The sequence below is a fragment of the Lontra canadensis genome, unplaced genomic scaffold, assembly GCF_010015895.1.
Source record: "Lontra canadensis isolate GAN:19392208 unplaced genomic scaffold, GSC_riverotter_1.0 scaffold99, whole genome shotgun sequence".
Lineage (NCBI taxonomy): Eukaryota > Metazoa > Chordata > Mammalia > Carnivora > Mustelidae > Lontra > Lontra canadensis.
This window is the reverse complement of record NW_022631093.1, coordinates 4,083,684-4,110,914: the sequence shown is the minus strand read 5'-3', so window position 1 is coordinate 4,110,914 and position 27,231 is coordinate 4,083,684. Positions and strand designations below refer to the sequence as shown.

General features: G+C 40.8%; 1 protein-coding gene across 3 annotated transcripts in view; it reads right to left on the bottom strand.

Annotated features, from left to right (window-relative positions):
- The window catches only part of SEC24A (SEC24 homolog A, COPII coat complex component), a 63,695-nt gene extending 38,954 nt beyond the window's left edge, over positions 1-24,741 (bottom strand). Inside the window, exons 1-3 of one of the 3 annotated variants that reach the window (XM_032837755.1) lie at positions 24,261-24,741; positions 5,753-6,244; positions 83-253 (exon numbers count right to left, since the gene is read on the bottom strand). In XM_032837755.1, coding sequence (XP_032693646.1) covers positions 83-253; positions 5,753-6,244; positions 24,261-24,357 — 760 coding nt within the window. In that variant the 5' untranslated portion in view covers positions 24,358-24,741. The remainder of the gene's footprint in view (positions 1-82; positions 254-5,752; positions 6,245-24,260) is intronic. The other 2 variants (XM_032837756.1, XM_032837757.1) reach the window with 2 other exon arrangements.
- Between the last annotated feature and the right edge of the window lie 2,490 nt (positions 24,742-27,231).

The window sequence follows — 27,231 nt, the reverse complement described above, 5'->3', positions numbered from 1 at the left end:
GAATGCAAAAAATTCAAATAATATTGATCCTTCCACCCCCCAGTCAAAACATTAGGATTTGATTTGGTTTTGCCTTGCTTACCTTCTTGGTTGACAGCTGAATTGAATGAGGGCTGGGGTGCAGCTCTATGTGATGGTTTCTGAAGAGTGACTGCCCTCACTGGAGGTGGTCCTCCAGTTGGAGGGGGCCCAATAGGAGCTCCTGGTTGGAAAGTGGTAGGCAGAGATGGGTTCACTAAGGCAGGTGCAGAACCTACAGAAACATCAATTTTTTACAAGTCACTTAAGAACTAAGAAGAACAGCCTTTTACCAAATATGTGTTAACTTCCAGATTTACATTTTAATTAAAATCACTAACAAATTACCAGAAATATGTTACCTGCTCAGGTTTATGACTTCCTAATTTATATTCATGCTTTACACATTTTCAAGTCTCTTTTACATGCTTCTTATTTGTCAATTATTAAAGGAGCATCAAATCACTTATAGGGTAGATTCAATGCCCTGTTTACTGATTAATTTTAATTAACTAGTCACAGAGGTTCAACAAGGCCATGTCAAATATTCCAACAGAAATTAACATGAATAAAATATTATTAATGACCTATTAATGTAGTCCATTCAATTAACATTAATTAGGTTGACAGCTTTCTAAAGCTACAAACTAGGGGTGCCTCGGTGGCTCAGTCAGTTGAGGATGGACTCTTGATTTCGGCTTGGGTCATAATCTCAGGGTCATGGAATCGAGCTGCATGTGGGGGGTCTCTGCTGAGCTCTGGAGCCTGCTTAAGGTTCTCTTTCTCCCTCTTACTCTATTCCTCTCCCCTGCTCACAAGTACTCTCTCTCAAAGAAAAAAAAAAGGAAGGAAGGAAGGAAGGGAGGGAGGGAGGGGAGGAGAAGGGAAGGGGAAAGGAAAGGAAGAAGAAAGGAAGAAAAGAAAACAAAGAACACTCCCTAGGCTTAAAAAGTCAGGAAATGATACAAAAGTTAAAGTACATACTTTATAAAACACTGATATCTGAGAAGTTTAACACTACTCACAAAACTAAACTAGGAATGACATGGTATTTTTCTTTATATCTACCAGTATCTTGCTGCCTTGATTTCACAAGTTTTCCTTTCCTTTTTTTTTTTTTTAAGATTTTTAAAATTTATTTGACAGAAAGAGAGAAATCACAAGTAGGCAGAGAGGCAGGCAGAGAGAGGGGGAAGCAGGCTCCCTGCTGAGCAGAGAGCCCGATATGGTGCTCTATCCTAGGACCCTGAGATCATGACCTAAGCAGAAGGCAGAGGCTTAACCCACTGAGCCACCCACGTGCCCCATTCCAGGACATTTTAAATCCTCTGAATTTGTAAGTGAAATAGATAATAAATGAATTTTACTGATATTCTACCTGTATTTGTAAAACCTTGTGATTTTTTAAAGTAAGGGGATAAAGATACCCAGATACGAAAATTTTCAATGTTTCTTCAATACTGTTCAATTCTCCAGGGTCAAAATGAAACATGATCGTTATTACTGAACCTTATAGCTCCGAACAAGACAAATCAGTGCCCTGTTAACAACTGAAGACAAAGATTACTGCCATATAACTCCCTTATCAAGGAAGCACTGACATATATCCATGGCAATACAGACAAGACGAAAGAACAAAAGGACAAGGTACACTACCAACTCAACACGAGCAAAAATGTATGATACATCTGGCCACAAAGGTGTAACAACCTAATGTTTAACAAAATACAAGTGAGCTTATAGAGATTTTTCACAGGTTTAAGAAAAAAAATTGAAACCACAACATGCTACATTTCATAAAGTAGACTTTTTAAAAAGATTTTATTTTTATTTATTTATTTGACAGAGAAAGAGAGAGAGATTGCAAGTAAGTAGAAAGGCAGGCAGAGAGAGAAGGGGAAGCAGGCTTCCACTGAGCAGAGAGCTCGATGTAGGGCCTGATCCCAGGACCCTGAGATCATGACCTGAGTCAAAGGCAGAGGCTTACACTGAGCCACCAGGTGCCCCTAAAGTAGACAGTTTTTCAAGCTGAATAATTTTTTCTTTTTTAAGTAGGTCACAAGCCCAGTGTGAAGTCCAACAGAGCTTGAACTCATGACTGTGAGATCAAGACCTGAGCTGAGACCAAGAGTCAGGCACTTAACCAACTGAGCCACCCAGGTACCCCTCAAGTTGAATAATTCTTTTTTTTTTTTTAAGAGCTTTTTTTTTTTTAAGATTTTATTTATTTATTTGACAGAGAGAGGTCACAAGTACGCAGAGAGGCAGGCAGAAAGAGAGGAGGAAGCAAGCTCCCTGCTGAGCAGAGAGCCCGATGCGGGGCTCAATCCCAGGACCCCGGGATCACGACCCGAGCTGAAGGCAGAGGCCCTAATCCACTGAGCCACCCAGGCACCCCAAGTTGAATAATTCTTATATATAACATTAGTAGCTAGAGTTTTAGAACCTTCCCTCTTGAGACCCCTAAAGCCCATGTAAGGATGTTAAAAGATGGCTTATGAGGTAAAAGCAAAGTCAGAGCGGGTGCCTGGGTGGCTCAGTCGGTTCAGTGTCTGCCTTCAGCTCAGGTCAAGATACCAGTGTCCTGGGATGGAGTCCCACATTGGGCTCCTTGCTCAGCGGGGAGCCCACTTCTCTCCCTTGCCTGCTGCTCCTGCTGCTTGTGTTCTCTCTCTCCGCTGACAAATAGACAAACAAACAAAAAATAAATAAATAGAAATCTTAAAAGAAAAAAAAAAAAAGAGTCTGCCTTCAGCTCAGATACTGATCTCAGGATCCTGGGACTGAGCCCCAGCAACTGCAGTCTGATCAGTGGAGAGTCTCCTCCTCCCTCAGACGCCCTCTCCCATTGTTCCTATTTCCATGCTCTTTCTCTGAAATAAATAAATAAAATCTTAAAAAAAGGAAAAAAAAGAGAAATTTAATGATGTGGACTCGAAACTTGGCATAACCTAGATACAATTTTGAGATCAGATAATCAGGCACCTACTACCAATTAAGTGTTAAAAAAATGAGGAATTTTTTTAGAAGTTTCTAAGAAAAAAGAAGGATAATCATATATTTATTTAAGGCTCATTTTCTTAGTAAATGTATCTTTCTTCCCCCTTCTTTTATATAAGAAACTTCCTAAGTTCTGTCATTCACTTTTGTCTTTCACCATATCTGTGGTGTAGCTCTCTACCTGAGGGCTTGTAATAACTGAAAAAATTTCAGATTATTAATGATGTGCTTTTTAATAAGAAGCTACACCTACTCTTAAATAGTTTTTATTTTTTTGAAAGATTTTATTTATTTATTTGACAGACAGAGATCACAAGTAGGTAGAGAGGCAGGCAGAGAGAGAGGAGGAAGCAGGCTCCCCACTGAGCAGAGAGCCCGATGTGGGGCTTGATCCCAGGACCCTGGGATCATGACCTGAGCCAAAGGCAGAGGCTTTAACCCACTGAGCCACCCTCAGTGGCTCCTTCAGGCGCCCCTAAATAGTTTTTTAATAGTAGCTTTTCCCAAACTATTCTCCTGTGGCTTTGGGCCAAGTATTCAAACCTCATTTCTTATCTGTAAAAGAAGACACAGTCATGAAGATTAATTAAGATAGCACATATAGAAGTTTGGCAAAGTGCTGGAAAATAAAAACATTCAATAAATGTTACTTATAATTATCAATAACGAGATGAAAATTCATTAATTTCAAATGACTGATGCTCACTCATGGTGCCAAATGAATAAGAATAAAAGTAACCAGACGATTTCAGTATGAACAACTGCAGATCAGAAGATTTCTACACAGAAACCAATTTTCAGTTTCAATTGGTTAAGTGTCTGCCTTCAGTGCAGGTCATGATCCTAGGGTTCTGGAATCAAGTCCTTCATTGGGCTCCCTGCTCAGTGGGGAGCCTGCTTGTCCCTCTCCCTTTGCCTGCCACTCCCCCTGCCTATGCTTGCTCACTCTCTCACTCTGTCTCTGACAAGTAAATAAATAAAATATTAAAAAAAAAAAAAAAAAGAAACCAATTTTCTAGAAGCAACTTTAACCTTTATAGGCCAAAATGCAAAATGTATTCACCAGAGCCAATGACTGATCAGAGGCCAAGAAAAACAGTTTCAGCAGTTCAAATATATGTAGTATACAGGAATACATACACTAGGTAACTATTGATATTACTATTTCATTTGGAAGCTTTTACTAGTTCATTTCCTTGAGGATGTCGGCTCAACAGAATCAACCTGCAGATCTCAATACAGAATTTTAAAAGCTTTTTAAAGTAACATTATTAATTTTGTTAAGTGTATAAGACACTAATTTTAAGAGCTAAATAGGAACAGTGAAATGGTTAAATGAACTTACTTGTGAACCAAATACAACCAAATTTTGATATACAAACTGATGTACACACAATCCCAATCAAAACTGCAAATTGAGGGGCGCCTGGGTGGTTCAGCGGGTTAAGCTGCTGCCTTCGGCTCAGGTCATGATCCCAGAGTCCTGGGATCGAGCCCCATATCGAGCTCTCTGCTCAGCAGGGAGCCTGCTTCCTCCTCCTCCTCTCTCTCTCTCTGCCTGCCTCTCTGCCTACTTGTGATCTCTGTCTGTCAAATAAATAAATAAAATCTTAAAAAAAAACAAACTGCAAATTGACAAGCTAATCCTAAAATTCTTATGAAAATGCGAAGGGATGCAGAATAGCCACAACAAACTTGAAAAAGAAAAACAAAGTTGGAGGGGTGCTTGAGTGGCTCAGTCTGTTAAGCATCTGACTTCAGCTCAGGTCATGATCTCGGGGTTCTAGGATGAGCCCTGCGTGGGGCTCCCTGCTCAGTGGGGAGTCTGCTTCTCCCTCTTCCTCTGCCCCTCCCCCTGCTAGTGCTCTCTCTCTCTCTCAAATAAATAAATAAAATCTTAAAAAAAAAAAAAGAAAAGAAAAGAAAGAGAAAAGAAGAAAGTTGGAGGAGTCATACTTCCCAAATTCAAGGCTTACTACAAACCTACAGCAATCAAGTTGTTTGGTACTGGTATAAAGACAGTTATAGATCAGAGTCCCTTACATTTATGATCAACTGATTTTCAATAAGGGTGCCAACACCATTCAATGAAACCATCCAATAGTCCTGGGACAAATGTATACTCACACGCACAAGAATGAAGCTGAACCCCTACCCCACACTACTGACAAAAATTAACTCCAGATTGATCAAAGACCGAAATATGAGAGCTAAAACTATAAAACAAGAAAAAATAAATATAAATCTCTGCCCACTGCTTTCTGACTGCAATTCTGGTAATTAACACTCCTCACTACAAAAGTTATTGTCAGGATCCTACACCTTCTGGGGACCAAAACTGTCTAAGCCATAACAAAACGATAACCCAAGCCTCAGATCAAGACAACAAAAAAGAGACTGAGCTTCTTAATATGGAACTGAGCTTCTTAATATGGAACCCAGTTAAAAAAAGTAATGGCAAGCCCATAAGGAAATGGATCTACATGCATACCTGATTCCTTGAAGTATCATGGGTGACTCAAAGAAACACAGAGGATACCTTCAAAGGTAAGCAGCAAACCCATCATTTTAAGCTAACTCAAGGTTAGAGAAGTAACTTATTTAAAGATTAACAATGACTGAGAAAACTAAGAGTCCTCCATTTGGTTTTAAGTCTTGAAATATAAATTATAACATCTCAACTCACAAAATTTTCTCATTTCTACAGAGGAAGTACTCCTAATAAGAACTCTACCTGATTTTATGAAGTTGTTTTGAAATGAAGGATCTCCAGAAGAGACATACTGATGACTTGTCAAATTTGTATTCCCAGATATAGTTGGTTGGGATGATGCAGGAGGACAATGGTTTGTCTGTGATCCTGTGGATGGATAGTTATACTGCCAATTCAAAGGTGGATGTACGTTGGCTCCAGGAAGAAAGCTACCAGAAGGCATTGGTGTAGTGGCTGGGTTGTGAGAAGTAGGTAGTGGCATTCGGGGAACAGGAGCACTGTGAAGTGAAGGTGTCACTGGATTAGAAGCCACAGGTGGTCTGTAAAGAGTCTGCCCAGGTCCCTGATAATTACTTAACGGAGAAACAGTCTGAGAACCACCATAGTTAGACTGTCCAGAGACTGGATTCAATGTCTTTGCTGGTATTAGATGAGGATAGGATCCTGGAAGCTGAGAATTATATCCTTCGCTCACTGATACTTGTGAAGACATCAGTGCATTTTGGACAGGACCTTCCAATAAGAGGAGGAAAAATTAGTCTTGCAAACAAAGCAATAAAAATACTTTAAGAAATACAGTAATACATATGGTACTCTTATAATTAAACAATAAAAAGACAACCCAATTTAAAAATGAACAAAAGATTCAGACATTCAAATATATTTCCAAAGAGATATGCAAACGGTCAATACGGACATGCAAAAACACTCAAAATTATTAGTCATTAGAGAAATACAAATCAAGACCACAGTGAGATGGTACTCACACCAATCTGGATGACTGAAATGAAAAAGTCAGTAAACGTTTTAGTGTTAAGAAGAACCTGGAGAAAGTACTGAGCCCTGCATCAGGCTCCCCTGTTTCTCCCTCTTTCACTCCCCCTGCTTGTGTTCCCTCTCTCGCTGTGTCTCTCTCTGTCAAATAAATAAATGAAATCTTTACAGGACACCTGGGTGTCTCAGTTGGTTAAGCGTCTGCCTTTGGCTCAAGTCATGATCCCAGGGTTATTGGATCCAGTCCTGCATTGGGCTCCTTGCTCAGTGGGCAGCCTGCTTCTCCCTCTGCCCCTGCCTGCCATTACCCCTGCTTGCGTACTCTCTCCTGGTCTCTGACAAATAAATAAATAAACAAACAAATAAATAAATAAATCTATCTTTTAAAAAAATGTGGAGAAACTGGAACCCTCACACAATGCTCACAGAAGTTTAATATGGTGCAACTACAGTAGAAAGCAGATTGGCAGTTCCTCAAAGTATAAAACAGTTATCATATAATCCAGCAATTCTACTCTTACCCTGCATAAAAACTCATGCACAAATGTTCATAACATCATTATTCATAATTGCAAAAAAGTACAAACAACCCAAATGTCCACCAACCGATGAACAGATAAACAAAAGGGTACATCTATACAACAGGATATCATAAAAAGGAATGCAATATTGACTACATTTTACAACATAGATAAACCTTGACAACATTATGCTGAGTGAAAGATGCTGGCCATCAAGAGCATACGTTGTATGATTCATTTATATGAAATGTGCTGAACAGCAAAATCCAGTTGTATTTGCTGGACTGCAGGGGCTGGGAGATTGTAGGGGCTGGGAGGAGGAGGGACTGGGGAGTAACTGCCAGTAAGAATAGGGTTTCTTTTGGGGATTATAAAAATATTATAAAACTGATAGTAGTGATGGTTGCAGGAAGCCTGCTGCTCCCCCTGCTTGTGCTCTCTCTGTCTCTCTCTCTCACAAATGAATAAATTTAAAAAAATCTTAAAAAAATTATAAAATTGATAGTAGTGATGGTTGCAAAACTCTGTGAATATACTAAAGATCAATGAATTATAAATTTTAAAGCTATTATGGGGCGCCTGGGTGGCTCAGTGGGTTAAAGCCTCTGCCTTCAGCTCAGATCCTGATCTTAGGGTCGTGGGATCAAGCCTGCTCCCCCCACCCCCGCCTACTTGTGATCTCTGTCAAATAAATAAAAATCTTTTAAAAATTAAAAAGATTAAAATTAATTTAAAAATAAAGCTGTTATAAAGAAAAATCCCTAGAACTACCACTTCTACTCAGGAATATACTGTTATTTCTGTTGCTAAAATTAAACAATAAAAGGAAATAAACACTTTTTTAAAAGATTTTATTTGAGAGCAAGAGAGTATGAGCACAAGCGGGGCAGGAGTAGAGGGTGGAGAAGCAGACTCCCCACTTAGCAGGGACCCCCAATGTGGAGCTCAAGCCCGGAACCCTGAGATCATGAACTGAGACAAAGGCAAATGCTTAACAGACTGCACCAGGCAGGCGACCCAAGATAAATACTTTTTAAAAAGATAGCACTCAGAGTGCACCTGGGTGGCTCAGTCAGTAGAGTGTGCAACTCTTTTTTTTTTATATATTTTTTTTATTTATTTATCTGAAAGAGAGAGAGAGAGAACAAGGAGGAGCAGAGGGAGAGGGATGAACACATTCTGTGTTGAGCTTGGAGTTGTACTTGGGCCAGAACTCATGACTCTGAGATAATGACCTGAGCAGAAATCAAGATTTGGATGCTTAACTGATTAAGCCACCTAGATGCCCCAGCTCCTCTTTAAATATTTATGTATAATGAAGACCCTCATCTTTGAGTTTAATATATGCATATGGTAAAGTCACTGTCAACTGACATGTTACTTCATTTAATGGCGAAAGACCTTCATAAACAAGCTATTCAATTTCCTACTCCTTTTCCTCTGCTCAGCTCCAGTCCCACCCACTTGAATGTTTCTTCAACAAGCTTAAATATGCTCCTACCATAGGGTTCTTCACTTTTTAACTCTGTCAAGAATGCTCTTCCCCAAGATAATCTCATTCAGTGTCTTTACTCGGGTCTCTTTTTGAATAATCTCCTCAAAGAAGCACCACCTGAACACCATAATTCAAATAGCACCTCTTTTCATTCTCTTCACCTCTGACCCTGCTTTATTTTTCCTTCTAGTGTTAAAATGACACACGTTATTTATTTATTTATAGTCTCTCCACCTCACTATAACATACGGTCCAGGAAGATAGGGACTTTATTTGGAGAAATGTGAGAATCAACTGTAATAAAGGCTAGTTTCAAATGCTACAGTATGCACCTGATGGGATCTCTTTTTTTTTTTTCTTCCTAAAGATTTTATTTATTTATCTGGCAAGCAGAGAGAGAGAGGAGGAAGCAGGCTCCCTGCTGAGCAGAGAGCCTGATTCGGGGCTCGATCCCAGGACCCTGAGATCATGACCTGAGCCAAAGGCAGAGGCTTCAACCCACTGAGCCACCCAGGCGCCCCGCTGATGGGATCTCTTAAAGGTAAAAAAATTATTCCATGATATGGCACCTGCTGGATATTCTTATAAGCATGACTTTTAAATAAATTAAGGATACCTAGGTAGCTCAGTCAGTTAAGCAGTCCACTTTTTTTTTTTTTAAGATTTTATTTAGTTATTTATTTGACAGACAGAGATCACAAGTAGGCAGAGAGGCAGGCAGAGAGAGAGAGAGGAGGAAGCAGGCTCCCCGCTGAGCAGAGAGCCCGATGTGGGGCTCGATCCCAGAACCCTGGGATCATGACCTGAGCCGAAGGCAGAGGCTTTAACCCACTGAGCCACCCAGGCGCCCCAAGCAGTCCACTTTTGATTTTGACTCAGGTCATGACCTCAGGGTCATCAGAACGAGCCCCACAAGAGGATCCACAATGACCATGGAGCCTGCTTAAGATTCTCTCTCTCCTTCTGCCCCTCCTTTCACTCGCACTCTAAATAAATTAATAAATAAAATCTAAATAAATAAGCTAAAAAGCAAAATAGTCCCTTTCCTGAAAAATTCAGTGCTAAAGACATGGGGTTGGAGAAGAGGTATAAGCATCTACACCGGAAGGAAGGTAGAACAGAATGAGAGGACAGCACCAGCAATGGGAGAATGGTTACATACAGGAGAACTGACCAATTAAATACATACAGGATAATGGAAACAAGGTCTCTCACTCTCTGAGAAGGGAGTCACAAATATGGAAAGGGGCAAACTAGAATGAATGAACCTAATAATGGTGGGTCTGCACTGGGAGTTACAACTAAAACTCATGGATTTCAATATATATATATATAGATAGATAGATAGATAGATAGTTTCCTTAATTCTGTCTGCTGAGACTGGTAGCAGAGACATTCTAATTAATTCTAAGACATCTAGTACAAGATCTTGGTTTCTAAATATTTTTCTCTCCACTAAAAGGAATCATGGCTAGCAAAAATATAAAAGAAAAAACAAAAACAAAAAACAAAACAAAACAAAAACCAATAAACAAAAAAGCAATCTTAGGGGCGCCTGGGTGGCTCAGTGGGTTAAAGCCTCTGCCTTCGGCTCAGGTCATGATCTCAGGGTTCTGGGATAGAGCCCCGTGTCAGGCTCTCTGCTCAGCGGGGAGCCTGCTTCCCCCCTCTCTCTCTCTGCCTGCCTCTCTGCCTACTTGTGATCGCTGTCTGTCAAATAAATAAATAAAATCTTAAAAAAAAAAAAAAAAGGAATCTTAGAAAGTACAAGAGCCTATAATATCTTACTGTGCCAAAAGTCAAAGTGCCCAGGAACGATATAATACAAGAAAACAGAGCAGACAGCTTGAAGGGCACCCAAAGGCCATCTGAGATAATATAAAATCAAAATAAGTAATAATAATAACAGTGGATTATAATCCACTGAATAAACAGTCTAAACCAATAAATAAATGAATAAATTCATAGTCTAACAAGGAATGAAATATTTATATAATCTCTATCAGTGATTTTTTTAAGTAGGCTCCATGCTCAGTGCAGAGACCAACATAGTGCTCAAATGCACAACCGTGAGATTAAGACCTGAGATCAAGAGTAGGATGCCTGGGGCGCCTGAGCGGCTCAGTTGGTTAAATTTCTGTCTTCAGTTCAGGTCATGATCCCAGTGCTCTGGGATCAAGCCCCATATCGGACTCCTTGGTCAGTGGGGAGTCTGCTTATCCCTCTCCCTACCCCACCTGTGCTCTCTCTCACAAATAAATAAATAAAATCTTTTTTTTTTTTTAAGATTTTATTTATTTGACAGATAGAGAAAGAGAGAGATAGAGCGAGAGAGGGAATACAAGCAGGCAGAGTGAGAGAGGGAGAAGCAGGCTTCCTGGCAAGCAGGGAGCCCAGCATGGGGCTCAATCCCAGGACCCCAGGATCATGACCTGAGCCGAAGGCAGATGCTCAATGACTGAGCTACTCTGGTGCTCCTAAATAAATAAAATCTTAAGGGGAAAAAAAAAAAAGGGCACCAGCGTGGCTCTGTGGGTTAAAGCCTCTGCCTTCTGCTCAGGTCATGATCCCAGAGTCCTGGGATCAAGCCCGGCATGGGCTCTCCGCTCAGCAGGGAGCCTGCTTGCTTCCTCCTCTCTCTCTCTCTGCCTGCCTCTCTGCCTACTTGAGATCTCATCTGTCAAATAAATAAATAAAATCTTAAAAAAAAATTATTCCTTGCTAATTGAAGCTCTCAAAGTTAAGTTTTGTCCTGTCAATTTCTCACAGATTCACTGTCTAAAAAGTATTAAAAGTAGCTGCCTTAGTCATTTCTTTAGGTCTCAATTTCATTATTGGGCCTCCCTGCACATGTAATATTAATCTGTCTCATGTATTTAATTCTTAGTCCATCTAGAAAACCTCAGATAGAGGAAAATTTCTACCCCCCCCCACCCCGGGGACAAATGGAGAGTGACCTAATGGGTCTAAGGTTGGGGAGGGAGGTGATGAAAATCGATTGTGGGGGTGCCTGGGTAGCTCAGCCGGTTAGGGGTCCAACTGTTTTGTAGGGTTGTTTTTTTTTTTAAGATTTTATTTATTTATTTGACACACACAGAGACAACAAGCTGGGGAGTGATAAGCAGAGGGAGAGGGAGAAACAGGCTCCTGCTGAGCAAGGAGCCTGATGCTGGGCTTGATTCCAGGACCCTGAGATCATGACCCAAGTTGAAGGCAGAAGCTTAACCCACTGAACCACCCAGGTGCCCATAGGCATCCAACTCTTGATCTCAGCTCAGGTCTTGATCTGAGGATTGTGAGTTCAAACCCTCCCACAGGGCTCCAGAGTTGGCAGGGAGCTCACTAAAAATAAATCAAATCAAATCAAAGCAGGTGTGATGATGAATATACTGAAAACTACTTACTTGTATACTTTAAATAGGTGAATTGTATAGTATGTGAATTATTATATCTCAGTAAACCTATTTTTAAAAGTGGCTTTGGGGCACCTGGGTGGCTCAGATGATTAAGCATCTGCCTTCAGCTCAGGTCATAACCCCAGGGTCCTCAGATAGAGCCCCACATTGGGCTCCTTGCTTAGCAGAAAGCCTGCTTCTCCTTCTCCCACTCCCCCTCTGCTGTGTTCCCTCTCTTGCTGTCAAATAAGTAAGTAAAATCTTTAAAAAAAAAAAAACAAAATAACGAGATTTATATGGAACACTTACAGTGGTATTTCTCATAGTACTCAATAAATGTTTGCTGTCTTCATCTAAGAAACATTTGTGCCCTTAACAATGTAGCACTCCCCTACCAGTAAACCAAATAATTTCATCTGAATTAATCTTTTTTCCTAGTCTTTCTTTTAGTTAAAGACTAATCCTGTATTTAACCTAATTATTCATTTTATTCCAGATGGTTAAGAACATTCTATTCATTCCTTCCTTAAAACACACATTTACCAAATATCATCAGAGTAAACAAAGGTGAATAAGGTCCACTTCAACACTGCCCTCAAGTAGCTCACAGTCCAGATTGGAAGGCAAAGAACCAGGCAAGGACAACAGAGAGTGATGTGACAGTGGCAACTCAGGGCACTATGAGAGCACCGAGGAAGTAACACTTGGTCTAAAGAGAAGGCAGAAAGGTAGCAAAGATGGTTTCCTGAGAAAGGGAAGTTTCAACTAAGATCTTCAGAGATAATCAGAGTTAGTTCCAGGAAAATGAGTATCAAGACTGTTTCCAGAAAGGAAAAGCAACATGCGCAAGAGCCTGTGGTCATACAAAGGCACTGTGAAAAAAGTTCAGTATAACAGAACAAAAGCCAAGTGACTGAGCAAATCTCTGCAGTGCAACACAAGTTCAGAATGTTTCCCTTAATGAGTCTGGATTTCAAGGGCGCCTGGGTGGCTCAGTCACTTAAGCATTCCACTCTTGATTCTGGCTTGGGTTGTGATCTCAAGGTCATGGGATGGTGCCCTGAGTCCAGCTACACGTTCAGCACAGTCTCCTTGTTCCTCAACCTCTACTCCGCCCCAATTGTGTGCTCTCACTCTCTCTCTCTTTCTCTATCTCCTAAATAAATAAAATCTTAAAAAAAAAAAAAGTCTGGATTTCATCCTAAGAGCGATGGGAGGCTTGGAAAGGCTACCTGTGAGACATTTTAAATTTGCATGTAAGAGAACTTCTTAGGGATTAGAGAAGAGATCAGAGACTGAAAGGAGTCTACAGCTGTAGTCCAGACAAGAAACCACTGACTAAATAAAAAGCAGCAGTGGGAATACAGAGATGTTTGAATTTGGCTCAGCGGGTTAAGCCGCTGCCTTCCGCTCAGGTCATGATCTCAGGGTCCTGGGATTGAGTCCCGCATCTGGCTCTCTGCTCAGCTGGGAGCCTGCTTCCCTCTCTCACACTCTCTCTGCCTACTTGTGATCTCTCTGTGTCAAATAAATAAATAAAATCTTTTAAAAATAAATAAAATGAAGAAGTAAAAACATTTGTCAAAAGTTAATTCATAAGCATATTGTGGGTCTTATGGGTAAAAACAGATATTTCACAGCCTAATCTTATCACAAGATTTCATGGTTCACTTTGTATTTTTTACTTACTGTTTTATCATAGGCTAAATGCAAAAAAGGCCTTCAAGCCAGGTCCAGCCACATGAAAGCATCATCAAAATGCACAAATGGGTGATGCAGTAGGTTGAGAGTTGAGAGTCCAACTCTCAGTTTCTGCTCAGGTCATGATCTCAGGGTCCTGGGACTGAGCCCTACATGGGGCTCCATGCTCAGCACAAAGTCTGCTTAAGATTCTCTCTCTCCCCCTCTCCAACACGCGCTCTGTCAACTAAATAAAATCCTTTTTAAAAATGCACAAAATAGGGGCGCCTGGGTGGCTCAGTGGGTTAAGCCGCTGCCTTCGGCTCAGGTCATGATCTCAGGGTCGTGGGATCGAGTCCCGCATCGGGCTCTCTGCTCGGCGGGGAGCCTGCTTCCGCCTCTATCTCTGCCTGCCTCTCTGTCTACTTGTGATCTCTCTGTGTCAAATAAATAAATAAATAAAATCTTTAAAAAAAAAAAATGCACAAAATAAGGCAGCACCTGGCTGGCTGCCAGTAGAGCGTATGACTTTAAGAAAAAAGAAAAATTTTTATTTACTTATTTGAGAGAGAAAGAGAGCCAGTGTGTGCACAAGGGGCGGGGGTGGCGCAGAGGAAGAGGGAGAGACTCCCCAATGAGTGGGGAGCCCAACATGGGGCTCAATCCCAGGTCCCTGAGATCAAGACCTGAGCTGAAGTCTGACACTTAACCAACTGAGCATGTGACTCTTGATTTCAGGATCATGAGTTCAAGCCCCATGCTGGGCTTAGAGCTTACTTAAAATGATTTTAATGTTTTTTTATTCTGAAGTCATTAATAAAGTAAGTAGTCCATCAAAATTAGAGATCAGAGATTATGAATGGGTCCAGAACACAGCACTGTGATATACAAGTTATTCTGAGCACAGGGCATAAGTTCCTTAAATCTCTTAGTCAACCAAAAGCAGAGCCTCCCAAAAGAATGCCAAAAAACTCAATTATCATAAATCTCCAGCCCAGGAACAACCAGAGATAACTGACTCCTATCGCCTGAAATGAGAAGTCTCCACACCACACCTAAACATATTGCCACAGAACTAACAAATCTCCCATCTATTAAGGGCCCTATTTTTCCTAAAAATCATTTTGTTTTACCGTAAGTGCTGTTCTCTCTCTCCCCTTCCGCTATTAAGATGGCACCTAAGGGGTGGTTGACAGCTCAGTCAGTTAAGTGTCTGCCTTTGGCTCAGGTCATGATCCCAGGGTCCTGGAATTGAGCCCTACATCAGCTTCCTGCTCAGTGGGGACCTGCTTCTCCCTCTCCCGTTCCCCGTTTGTGCTCTCCTTCTCTGTCAAATAAATAAATAAAATCCAGGGGGGAAAAAAAAAAAAAAGGATGGTACCTAAATTTCAAATTCTATCTGCCTCCTTGAGTCACATTTTTGTAAACTCTCAAACTATATAAAAAAAATTGTATCTTCTCTCTTACTGATCTCTGTCTCTTGCCAGTTTAATTCACAAGCCCCTAAACACCAAATCTAACAGTGTAGAAAAAGTTCTTCCCCAACAACTGAAAACAAGTTTCATCTTTATTTTTTCAATTTCTGAAGATTTTATATATTTATTTGAGAGAGATGGTCAAAGAGAGAGAGAGAAAGAAGAATGAGCGGAGATGAGGCAGAGGGAGAGGGAGAAGCTGACTCCCAATGAGTGCGGAGCCCAATATAGGGCTCCATCCCAGGATCCCAAGATCACAACTTGAGCCAAAGTCAAACACTTTACCAACTGAGGTAAAGCCCCAGGTGTCCCGCATTTTTTAAAGTAGGATCCATGAGCAGCATGGAGCCCAAGGTGGGCCTCATACTCACATCCCTGAGATCAAGACCTGAACTGAGATCGAGTCAGATGCTCAACCCCCTCAGCCACCCAGGCAACACTTGACTCTAAAAAGAAAAGAAGACTGACCATGATAATTCCCCAAATGATGTTCCAACATGTACAAAATTAAAACAATCCAATCAGTTTTGGCTTCAACCCGCATAATCCATCACATTATTTAATATGTTAACTTTGAACTGTACTGCTTTTACAGATGTTTTTATTTTAACTTTTACATTGTACAGAACCTATAAACACATGAAGTTTAAGCCTAGCTTTGTGTCTGCATACCTTTTTATTTAAAAAAAAATTTAACATTAGAGTTGCAAACAAATATTTAACACCCATACGTAAGTTTAAAAAACTGACTGAAGAAATACAACTGATGGGACTTGATGTGGAACTGAATATGTGAGTTCATGTGAAGAAAGTGAATAGAGGAAGCAATCAGGGATAACTCCCCGGATTCCGAACTGAACAACTCAGTGGACAGCTGGAGAGATGGAGAAGAAAAGAACTGGGGAAGATACAGAACAGCAAAAGGAGGAGGGAACAAAGAATTATTTTAAATATACTTTCAGGTGTCACCAAGAAATCCAAGTACAGATGTACAACAGAAAGACATCTATCTGCAGCCAAAGAGATGGATTTCAGCTTATGATATAACTTTGGCAATCACTGGCACATACACAACATTTGATACTATGGGGATTAATGACATCCAGAAGTATATATAGAGTAAGAAAAGAAGAAACCTAGCCACAGAAATGATGTGAAAAAATATTTTTTGGGTTTTCTTTTTAATTTTTTAAAGTTTTTTTTTTTTTTTTTTTTTTTTTTTTAAGTATAATCTCTATAGCCAACTTGGGGCTCAAACTCACAAGAGCCCATACTGTACTAACTGAGCCAGCCAGGAAAGATTTTAAGTAATCTCTACACCCAACATGGGGCTCAAACTCATAACCCTTAGACCAAGAGTCACATGCTATACTGACTGAACCAGCTAAGCACCCCAATTGTTATTATTTTTTTAAAGAAAGAATGAAAAAGAAGAGACCAGGTCAGAACCTGAGAAACACCAACACTTAAGAAAGAGAGAAAAGAAGGGACATCTGGGTGGCTCAGTCAGTTAAGTATCTGCCTTCAGGATCCCAGGGTGCTGGGACTGAGTCCCGCATCAGGCTCCCTGCTCAGTGGGGAGCCTGCTTCTCCCTCTCCCTCTGCCACTTGTTCCTGATCATGCCCTCTCACTGACAAATAAATTTAAAAAAAAGAGAAAGAGAAGAAAAAAGGCAATCAAAAAAAGAAGAAAAATCAAGAATACTGCTGTTGAGGAAAAAAAAAAAAAATCAGAAGGGTCTTAAACCGAAACAAGTAGTGGTGAAGAACATCAGATGCTGCTTGAAAAATATGAGAAATGAAAAATATTTTTTGTATTTAATAACTAAAAAGTCATCTGTGGCCTTATTTAGAGCTATTTTGGGGGATGTGTGGAAGAAGCCAAATTTAGAGAAGGTAAAGAGGAAAAGATACAAACAAGAGATTAAAATAAAAGCAGATGGCAGCACTTGGGTGGTTCAGTAGGTTGAGCGTCTGACCTGATTTTGGCTCAGGTCTGTGTTGGGGTTATAAGACCAAGCCCTGCGGAGGGCTCTGCACTCTGCTTCTTCCTCTCCCTCTGCTCCTCCCCTACTCTTTCTCAAAATAAATAAATAAATAAAATCTTTAAAAGTAAATGATTGCTACTCAATTACCCAAACAGCAGCTTCAGAATCAAAGAGATACAAGTTCCACCTTTGTAAATTCCCTTTCTTTTTTTTTTCCCAAAGATTTTACGTATTTACTTGATACACAGAGAGAGATCACAAGCCGGCAGAGAGTGGGGGGGGGGGAAGCAGGCTCCCCACTGAGCTGAAAGCCCGATGTGGGGCCCGATCCCAGGACCCTGAGACCAGGACCCAAGCGGAAGCAGAGGCCTTAACCCACTGAGCCACCCAGGCACCTCTGTAAATTCCATTTCTATTGCACTCAATGGGACACCAGAATCCCCATTAGCAAAAATGTCATGTCCTAGGAGTTCTCATGTACATCAGAAGAAACTTTATGAAGAAACCACTGATGTGCCAAAATGCCTTGATATATGATTACTAATAAAATTTAGAATGCAAAAATTTAGAAAAACTTCAGTATACTATTCCAATGAATAAAAAATAAATTTTATTTTTTTTTAAGATTTTATTTATTTATTTGACAGAGATCACAAGTAGGCAGAGAGGCAGGCAGAGAGACAGAGGAGAAAGCAGGCTCCCTGCTGAGCAGAGAGCCCGATGCGGGACTCGATCCCAGGACCCTGGGATTATGAGCTGAGCCGAAGGCAGAGGCTTTAACCCACTGAGCCACCCAGGCGCCCCAAACAAATTTTATTTTTAAAAAATATTTTATTTATTTATTTGAGAGAGGGAGAAACAGAGAGAGCACAGGCAAGGGGAGAGGCAGAGGGATAGGGAGAAGCTCCGTTGAGTTGGGACCCTGCCAGGCTTGATCCCAGGACCTGGAGATCATGACCTGAGCTGAAGGCAGACAGTTAACCATCTAAGCCACCCAGGTGCCCCCAAAATAAATTTTAATTTTACAAGTTTCTTCAAGAAAGCCTACTGAACAGTCAAAAAAGCACAATCCATAAACTACCCCTTTCATGCAAATTTAATACTAAAGGGAAAAGATGGCGCCAAGAATGGTCTTCCCTAAAATTTGAAGCAAAAAGACCAGCGCTCTTTGTATTCTTAAGCAATTCATTCATTAATCCATTCAGTAAATACATACTATTTGCCAGGGACAGTTTACATTTTCCATCTATCATACATGAATCCAACTGAATGACCAATTTGAATTAATTCAAGGCTCTCCAGAGTATGTTTCTATTAATTATGGTGTCATACACAGAAGTATAAGTAAAAGTCAGAGAAAAATGACAAAGTATTCAAAAATACCACATTTGAGAGAGCAATATGTTCCTTAAACCTTAAGTTCCTTCTTTTTGTGTAGGTTTTTTTTTTTTTAAGATTTTATTTATTTATTTGACAGACAGAGATCACAAGTAGGCAGAGAGGCAGGCAGAGAAAAAGGAAGGGAAGCAGGCTCCCTGCTGAGCAGAGAGCCCGACATGGGGCTCGATCCCAGAACCCTGGGATCATGACCTGAGCGAAAGGCAGAGGCTTTAACCCACCGAGCCACCCAGGCGCCCCTTTGTGTAGGTATTTTTAAATACAACAGGTTTGAATGATAAATTAAATATTGGGAAAGAATCTGATTCAGCACCTCACCCCACACATTAAATATATGCTGATCACTAAGAGAGCTGACCAAATGAAACTTAAAGTGCAACAAATGGATGCCACCGTGTGAGTACAACTTGTGGGTCAGTCACTAAAAAATAATAGCACTTGGAAAGCAATGGAAAGAGAAAAGCAAATGCAAGGAATCTAAGTGGGGTAGGAGCAATTACAGGATCTGGAAGACATTTATGAAATGTGATGCTGAAATAGCAAAGAAACTGACTATATACTAAAAAAAGTGAAGGTTAGGTCATATAATAATTATAATCCAGGGGAGAATAAGCTACGTGGCAGTTTTGAAAAATGTAAACTTACTATAATCATATGCATCCACCTACACAAAGAAACCAAAGAGAAGTTTCTGATCCTTGATTCAGGCTCTAATTCCAGGTGCTAGGTCCTGAGATTCAGATATAACAACCAGATAAACTGAATAACAGTGGTTACCTAAGACGGCCTAGGCTTGAAATCTAGTTTCCACAATTTATTAGCTGTGTGACCTTAAACTAGTTCCTTGTCCACCCATCACAGTTTGCTTTTTTTTTTTTTTTAAGATTTTATTTATTTATTCGGGAGAGAGAGCATGCAAGTGAGAGAGAAAGAATGCGCATGTGCATGAGCACAGGGGAGGAGCAGAGGAAGAAACAGAGGCGGGACTCTGTCCCAGAACCCCTGGACCGCGACCGGAGCCTAAGGCAGACACACATCCCACTGAGCCACCCAGGCATCCCGCATCATAGTTTCCCTAACAGTACTTAACAGTTCTCACCCCACAGTGCGTTGTGAGGATTAAATGAGATAATGGGTATAATGTAACCTAGCACTGGGTTTGGAATATGTAAACAATAAATGTTAGTTCTTATGGTTACTATATCTGTCTTTCAGGAACTTCCAGTCTATCAGCAGAGACAAACACGAAGCTCAACACCAAAAGTTCTCGCAGACATACACAAAAAGTTTTGGAAGTCCAAAGTTACTGCCCCTACTGAAAACATGAAAAGTCCACAACAATCATAGACCACATGCCAATTTTATTTGTAGCACGCTTTTATCATAACTAGAGATTTTTCTATATCAAATACACAATCATAAACATGGTTTACATCATAGTGAAACTAAAAAAGACCTACATTTCTGTCATGCCTACAGCAGATGGCACAACTCTAGCATTTAAATTGATGACCAAAGAACAACCCCCAACATATTCTACTGTCTTAGTTAATACTGTAAAAAAAAAAAAAGGCTAAAAATACATCAGAAAAAAAGGAGTTGGAAATGAGCTCTAATTTTCTATTACGTGAATATATATTTAGTGACTTAAATTCCAAAACACCTAATTCTAAAACTTCCATTCAATGAAACTGGTAATTCCTAAAATGTGCTAGATACCATGTGGAAAGTTGGAGAGAGGATGATGTGCAAAAGCAGATACCCTTGCTTGTATAGGTTTTATAGTCTAGAGGGCAGAAAGGTATTATTTTACAAAATTACATACGTTAGGGGCACTTCAGTGGCTCAGCTGGTTAAGTGCCTGCCTTCAGTTCAGGTCACGATCCCGAAGTCCTGGGATCAAGCTCCACATCAGTCTCCCTGCTCAGCGAGGAGTCTGCTTCTCCTCTCTCTGCCTCTCCACCTGCTTGTGTGCTTGCTTGCTCTCTCTCTCAAACAAATAAACTCTTCAAAAAATTAAAAAATTACATACATTAAACCAGGGAAATCTGGGTGGTACAAATGATGATAAGTATCCTTTGAGACCTCTACTATATTTGGGAGAAAGTGAACATTACATAAATACTACCAAAAATAAAATTAGTAAAACTATGGTTTCTAACTGCCTTGGCAAATTGATCCAAATAGTCAAAAAATCCAACTAATTAAAAGTGGGAGTCATGGGATACCTGGGTGGCTCATCTGGTTAAACAGCCAACTCGGGCGCCTGGGTGGCTCAGTGGGTTAAGCCGCTGCCTTCGGCTCAGGTCATGATCTCAGGGTCCTGGGATCAAGTCCCGCATCGGGCTCTCTGCTCAGCAGGGAGCCTGCTTCCCTCTCTCTCTCTCTGCCTGCCTCTCTGTCTACTTGTGATCTCTGTCTGTCAGATAAATAAATAAAATCTTAAAAAAAAACAAAAAACAGCCAACTCGATTTTGGCTCAGATCATGATCTCACGTTTGTGAAATGGAGTCCCATGTTGGGCTCTGCACTCAGTGTGTAGGCTGCTTGTCCCTCTCCCTCTCTGCCCCCTCCCTCAGAGTATGCATGCACTCACTCTCTCTTCCTCTGTCTCAAATCAAAAAAAAAAAAAAAAAAAGGAAAAAAAAGTGGGAGTCATGAGGAGCACCTGGCTAGCTCAGTCAGTAAAGCATGGGATTCATACTTGGGGTTGTGAGTTCGAGCCACATAGGTACAGAGATCACTTAAAAAAAAAAAAAATTTAAATCTTTAACAAAAAAGAGTGGTAGTTATTATTTGCCTTTAGCCTTATTACATATTAATGAGATGAAGATATGCCAGTTTATATAGCCTTACAGTTTCACTGTCAATTTTTGCAAAGAAAATATGTGTACACAAATCTATACAGACTTATAAAAACCTGTCTAGACAACCTTCAGATTGCAATGTAACAATCTACCACAGAAAAAAAAAGTCCTGGTGTGTCAGGAATTACATATAATGACACTATAAAATACCATAATAAGTTACAGAAAAATGGAAAAGGTAACTATTCAGTCTTTTGATTTCTAAAAAGTATCTGAATATTCAACTGAACTGTAATATGCAATTTAAAAAAGCTGCATTGGGAGGTACAAACTTCCAGCTATGCAATGAGTAAGTCATGGGGATGAGAGGTACAGCCTAGGAAATATAGTCAATTGTATTTGTAATAGGGTTGTACGGTGACAAATGGTAGCTATACTTGTAGTAAGCACAGCACATAGAAAAGTCCAATCAGTAATGTTATATATCCAAAATTAATTTAACATTATGTATCAATTATAATTTTAAAAAGCTACATTAATAGGTGCCTGGGTGTCTCAGTTAGTTAAGCATCTGACTCTTGATTTCAGCTCTGATCATGATCTCAGGATCGTGAGATGGAGCCCCTCCTGGTAGTCTGTGCTCACCAGGGAGTCTGCTGAAGATTCTACCCCTCTTCCCCTGCCATTCCCCTGGCTCACCCTCAGGTGCACTCACACTTGCACGCTCTCTCTCTCTCTCCCTCCCTAAAAACAAATAAATAAATCTTTTTTTAAAAGATTTTATTTATTTATTTGACAGAGAGAGAGATCACAAGTAGGAAGAGAGGCAGGCGGTGGAAACAGCTCACAGCTGAGCAGAGAGCCCAGTGCAGGGCTCGATCCCAGGACCCTGAGATCATGACCTGAGCCGAAGGCAGAAGCTTAACCCACTGAGCCACCCAGGTGCCCCAATAAATAAATCTTTAAAAAAATAAAAAGCTACATTAAATCTACAGTATGAGTATTCAGGGGCTCCTTGCTTGGCAGGGAGCTTGCTTTTCCCTCTCCAACTCCCCCTGCTTGTGTTCCCTCTCTGTCAAACAAATAAATAAAATATATATTTTTTTAAATCTACAGTACGAGTATTCAAAAGATACTTTAGGGCCAATAACTGCCCTGAAAGAATTAACCAATAAAATCGGATTTCAACACTGAACTCTTTTTTCCACCTTCTAGAGAAATACCCTCTCCAATTGTTCATTACATCCCTACTGTCTTTATTATTAGCAGGATGAACAACAAAGAAACCCAGCACAGGCCATTAGCCATTTTACTGAAAATAATTCTACAAAAACTTTAGAAATGGGGATAATAAAGACTTCCAAATTATATCTTCAAAATGCTATTTGTAGTCTAAGGATTTCCTTTTCTAAATGAATTATCAATTGGCCCTGGGCAATGTGTGCACAGGGACTGTTTTCTTCTTTTACATTCCCAAGGATAGAACTTAGAAAGTGTGCAACAAATGTCTGTTGGACAGGATTAAGTCAACAGAGGTGACACAATCTTTTATACTACATGTTGCAGTGGCTAACTTCCTTTAGTATCACACTAAAATTATCACACTACACTTAAATATAAACTGACAAGCGTATTTGCAGGATTTGCTCATGTAAAACTGCAATTTATAGATTATAAGAAAAAGCCATAGCCATATGACTTTTTTTTTTTTTTAAAGGATATAGAAGTTTATTGAATACACTGCAAGAAAGCAGCAGGAAGGACAGGAGGAGAGGCTGTCTGCAATCATATGACATGTTCAGTTTTTCTGCCTCAAAGTGAAAGTCTTAAAATGATTTCATCCTCAGTGTAAATGTTACTAAATAGCCTAGAATCAAACGCAGTTTACTTAATCTGTTACCACAAGTATGAGAAGGAACAATTCATTCAACTTAATACCATTACAGTGCTTACACTTATTCTTGCTTCTGCCTACATACCTGCCTACTCAAGACATTTTTAAAAGTCTTTTAGAGCCTTCTTTGTAAAGAAACACTAGTCTTCTCTAAACACAATGTAAATTGGGTATTTTAGTCACTGGCTATTTTCCTGAACTTCACAAAAATCTTAGATTACAATGGGCATTTTAAGTATATTAGTTTTATTCTACTAGTTTTGTTTCGATGAGCCAAAGATTTATTGGTAAATCAGTAACTTGGAAAGATATTGGCAAAAAATCTTTCTTTCTCTAATATAACAATTATAGTAAGTTTAGCCAATCACAATGTAGGACAATTTAAAGAGTCCTAGAAGAGGCATAAAACTAACTCTCACACCAAGTGAGAAAGTGCAGTGCCACATGTACACTCTCGAGAGAGGTTCAGAGGTGTTTCCGACCACTTTTCCAAGTGAGTAAAGACCTCTGGAAATCAAACAGGAGATCATCCCCTATTATTTGGTTCTTCCAAAGCTGAAAAATTTAACAAGTGGCCTAAGTACATTCGCCTATGGTTCTGGAAGACACCAGCAGGCCTTAAAGGGGCCTGCCAAAAGCACATTCATTTACCTCCATAAATTCAGACGCCCCCCACCCCCACCCCACCGTAGGCCCTGTGGAACTGAAATGAATCAGTCCCGGAGTTGTGCTGTCTGGAAGACAGGGTGAAGTGGCAAGGAAGGGGAAAGCACATAAACAGGCACTATGAGTCTTGCATGCGAGTACTGAAGTATGCACCGAATCTGTATCTTTCACCCACGTACACCCAACGTGTTATATTCAGCAAGCACTCATTAATTGTTCACTGAACGCATGAATAAATGAATATGAAACACTTAAGACGAGTCCGGGATTGCGGCTGGATATTCACGGCGGTCTCCTTGGCCCAGGCGCCCACCACCACCCGCTCATTTGCCTGGCCGGGAGGTCACCCTCTCCTGTCGCCATAGGCAGCGGCAGTAACCAAAGGTCAGCTCGAGCCCAGGCCGCGTCAGCCGCCCGCCCCCCGGTCCGTACTTACCGTTGCTGTAGAGAGACCCCGACGCCGAGGCGGCCCCGTTTTGGGCCTGGAGGCCGGCTGGGGCGCCGCCGGAGGCCGGTATCCCTGGCTGGGACATGACGACCGTGCGCGTCGGGGTTGGCAGGGGATGGTCGGGGTCTGCGACAGCGCCAAACTAACAGCTGAAAGACGACTGCTGGAAGAGGAGGGAAGGAACCACCAACTCAGGACTGAAGCGAGAAGAGAAGGCGGCGCATCATGTCCTAGGCATGGCGCTGCATTCTTCCCAGCCCGCGAGCGGCCACGGGTTGGCCTGGGAGCTGACGCCTGGGAGTCGGACAGGTGGGGCCGAGAACGCCGGGCTGGAAGGCGGCAGCCTACCGAAAGAGGAGAGAGGCCCCGGCCGGAAGTGCCTGTCAGCCGCTGGCCGCGCAGGCGCAATCGGGACACGTGGCACTTCCGGCTCCGGGCTCGGTCGAAGTCGCTGCCGCGGTCGGTATGCTCTTTTACCCCTCCGGGCTTCCCAGAGGCCGCCTGACAGCTCCGGGTGTCCCAGCCCGAAGGACCGTGCTCGACCTCGCCTGCCACGTCACTGAGTCGCACCGCCGGCCGGAAGTGGCGTGTGTCACTGCTACGGAAATCCCCGCCGCAGTGAACGTCATCTCGCGGGCAGGGCTAGAATCTGAGAGCAGGCCTGTCTTCGGGAGCCACTTTCGAGGGGTGGGACTGACAGTTCCTCTCCTGGCGTTTATGAAGATAACCTGAGACGACAGACGTCATCGTCCTCTCTTAAAACTATGCCTCTGGTAGCTGAACTGATGAATATTCGTCGCAGTATTTCATTTCACATTTCATTATATTCCAAATGTAAATCATAAGGGTTTTTTGGGGGGTTTTGTTTGTTTGCTTGTTTTAAGGGGGGGTAATTATGTACGTGTGTTAAAAGTAATCAAATCGAGGAGCAACTCTTTTTTCACTGGACGACTCAACTAATTTTAATTTTGAAACTCGCTGATTCATAGCATAGTCACGCGAAAGTTCATTAACATCATCACTTTGAACAGGTTTAAATGGCAGTTTTAGTTCCTCTTCTAAGAAGTTACAGTAAGGTAGAACATTCAAACTTCCGTTCTGGGCAAACAGACTTTTTTTTTTTATATATACACTTTTAGGGAGGTGGGATAATACAGTTAATTGATGATCTCCTTAACCATTTTACCTACCTTTATTCTACTTGGGTTTTTCCTGCCCTGAGCTGATGACAAAGCTCTTCTTTAATCTACAGGTTTGTTCTGTTGATTAAAGTGTCCTACCAAGGGCGCCTGGGTGGCTCAGTTGGTTGAGAGTGTGCCTTCAGCTCAGGTCATGATCCCAGGGTTCTGGTATGGAGTCCTGCATTGGGTTCCTTGCTCAGGGGGGTGTCTGCTTCTCCCTCTTCCTCTGCCCCTCCTCCCTACTTGGGTTCTCTCCAATAAATAAATAAACCTTAAAAAAAAAAAAGGCACGCCAAGGATTTTGTAAATGCCTGCTATGAAATACTGTATTTATATTGTATAATGTTAGGGTAGATAATCATTAGAGCAAGAGTTAAACCATTGTGTCAGACCTGAAAAGCAAACAGTAAGAATTCAAATAATTAAGGGTTAAATTTTATCCTAATCCTGTTTTTATCATTTGCCTCAGAACCTCACTAAAAATGTATTTGCCTTGTGTGGAGTTAAACAATTAAACTCCTTTGCACAAGATACAAGTATGAAGGTTTCTTTAGAATGAAGATGATACTTTTAGTCAAACTGTTTCCCTACAACAAAATCCCAAATCATATATCCCAAGATCACTCAAAAATATGAGCAACACAAGCCTCTCAATGTTTTAAAAAGAAAACAGATCTCAGAGAGACTGTACCTTCCTGAGGTCAGAGAGAAAGTCACCGTCATTCTTCACAGGGACAAATGCTTAGACCTGGTCTCAAACTTGCAGTAGTTTAATTTTTTTTCTTTTTTAATGCAACTCCTTAATTGGTTTATTGACTTTGGCACCAGAGTTTCATTTGGTTAAATCAAGTTTTCTTTGGACTTTATTCTGTTTAAGCAATATCTGTGTGCTCAGAGGGGAAAAAAAAAAACCACCTAAAAGATTAGACATTTTGAAACATAAATCATGGTTGGTTAAACAAACCAATGGCTGGCTAAACAAACCAACCACGGTTGGCTAAAAAAAAACATAATATGCGAGTAAATACTCCTTTTTCTAAAATTTGTCCCCCTTCCTCATGTTGTTTTTATTCCCCCAAAAAACTATGGCTAAGTGATAGTTTTAAAATACTTAGGAGATGCTGGGGGGAGTGGGGGTAGGACTAGGGTGGTTGGGTTATGGACATTGGGGAGGATATGGGCTACAGTGAGTGCTGTGAAATATGTAAAGCCTGATGATTCACAGACCTATACCCCTGGGGTAAATAATACATTATATGTTAATAAAAATAATTTTAATAAAAAACAAAAAGCTAAATTTACAATAAAAAAAATACTGAGGAGAAAAGCAGCATTTGTCATTTGCCCACTCTCAGGGACAATAGGAAGTTAAGTTTAAGGAATTGAGGTGAGACAACATAGTTAAAAAGGTAATTTTCTTTCTTTTTAAAAAATATTTTATTTATTTATTTGACAGAGAGAGACACAGCGAGAGAGGGAACACAAGCAAGGGGAGTGGGAGAGGGAGAAGCAGGCCTCCCCTGGAGCAGGGAGCCCGATATGGGGCTCAATGTGGGGCTCAATCTCAGGACTCCAGGATCACTACCAGAGCCAAAAGCGGACGCCTAATGACTGAGCCACCCAGGCACCCCAACAGCAATTTTCTTTTTAAATGTCATCCATACATTGTCAAACCCTTCTCTGACTTCTTAAAGTGTGACTATATAAATACCAAGGAAAAATTATTAGTGCTATTACGAGTTGTTAAGGGTATTGATTTTTTTTAGTTAACTATGTGA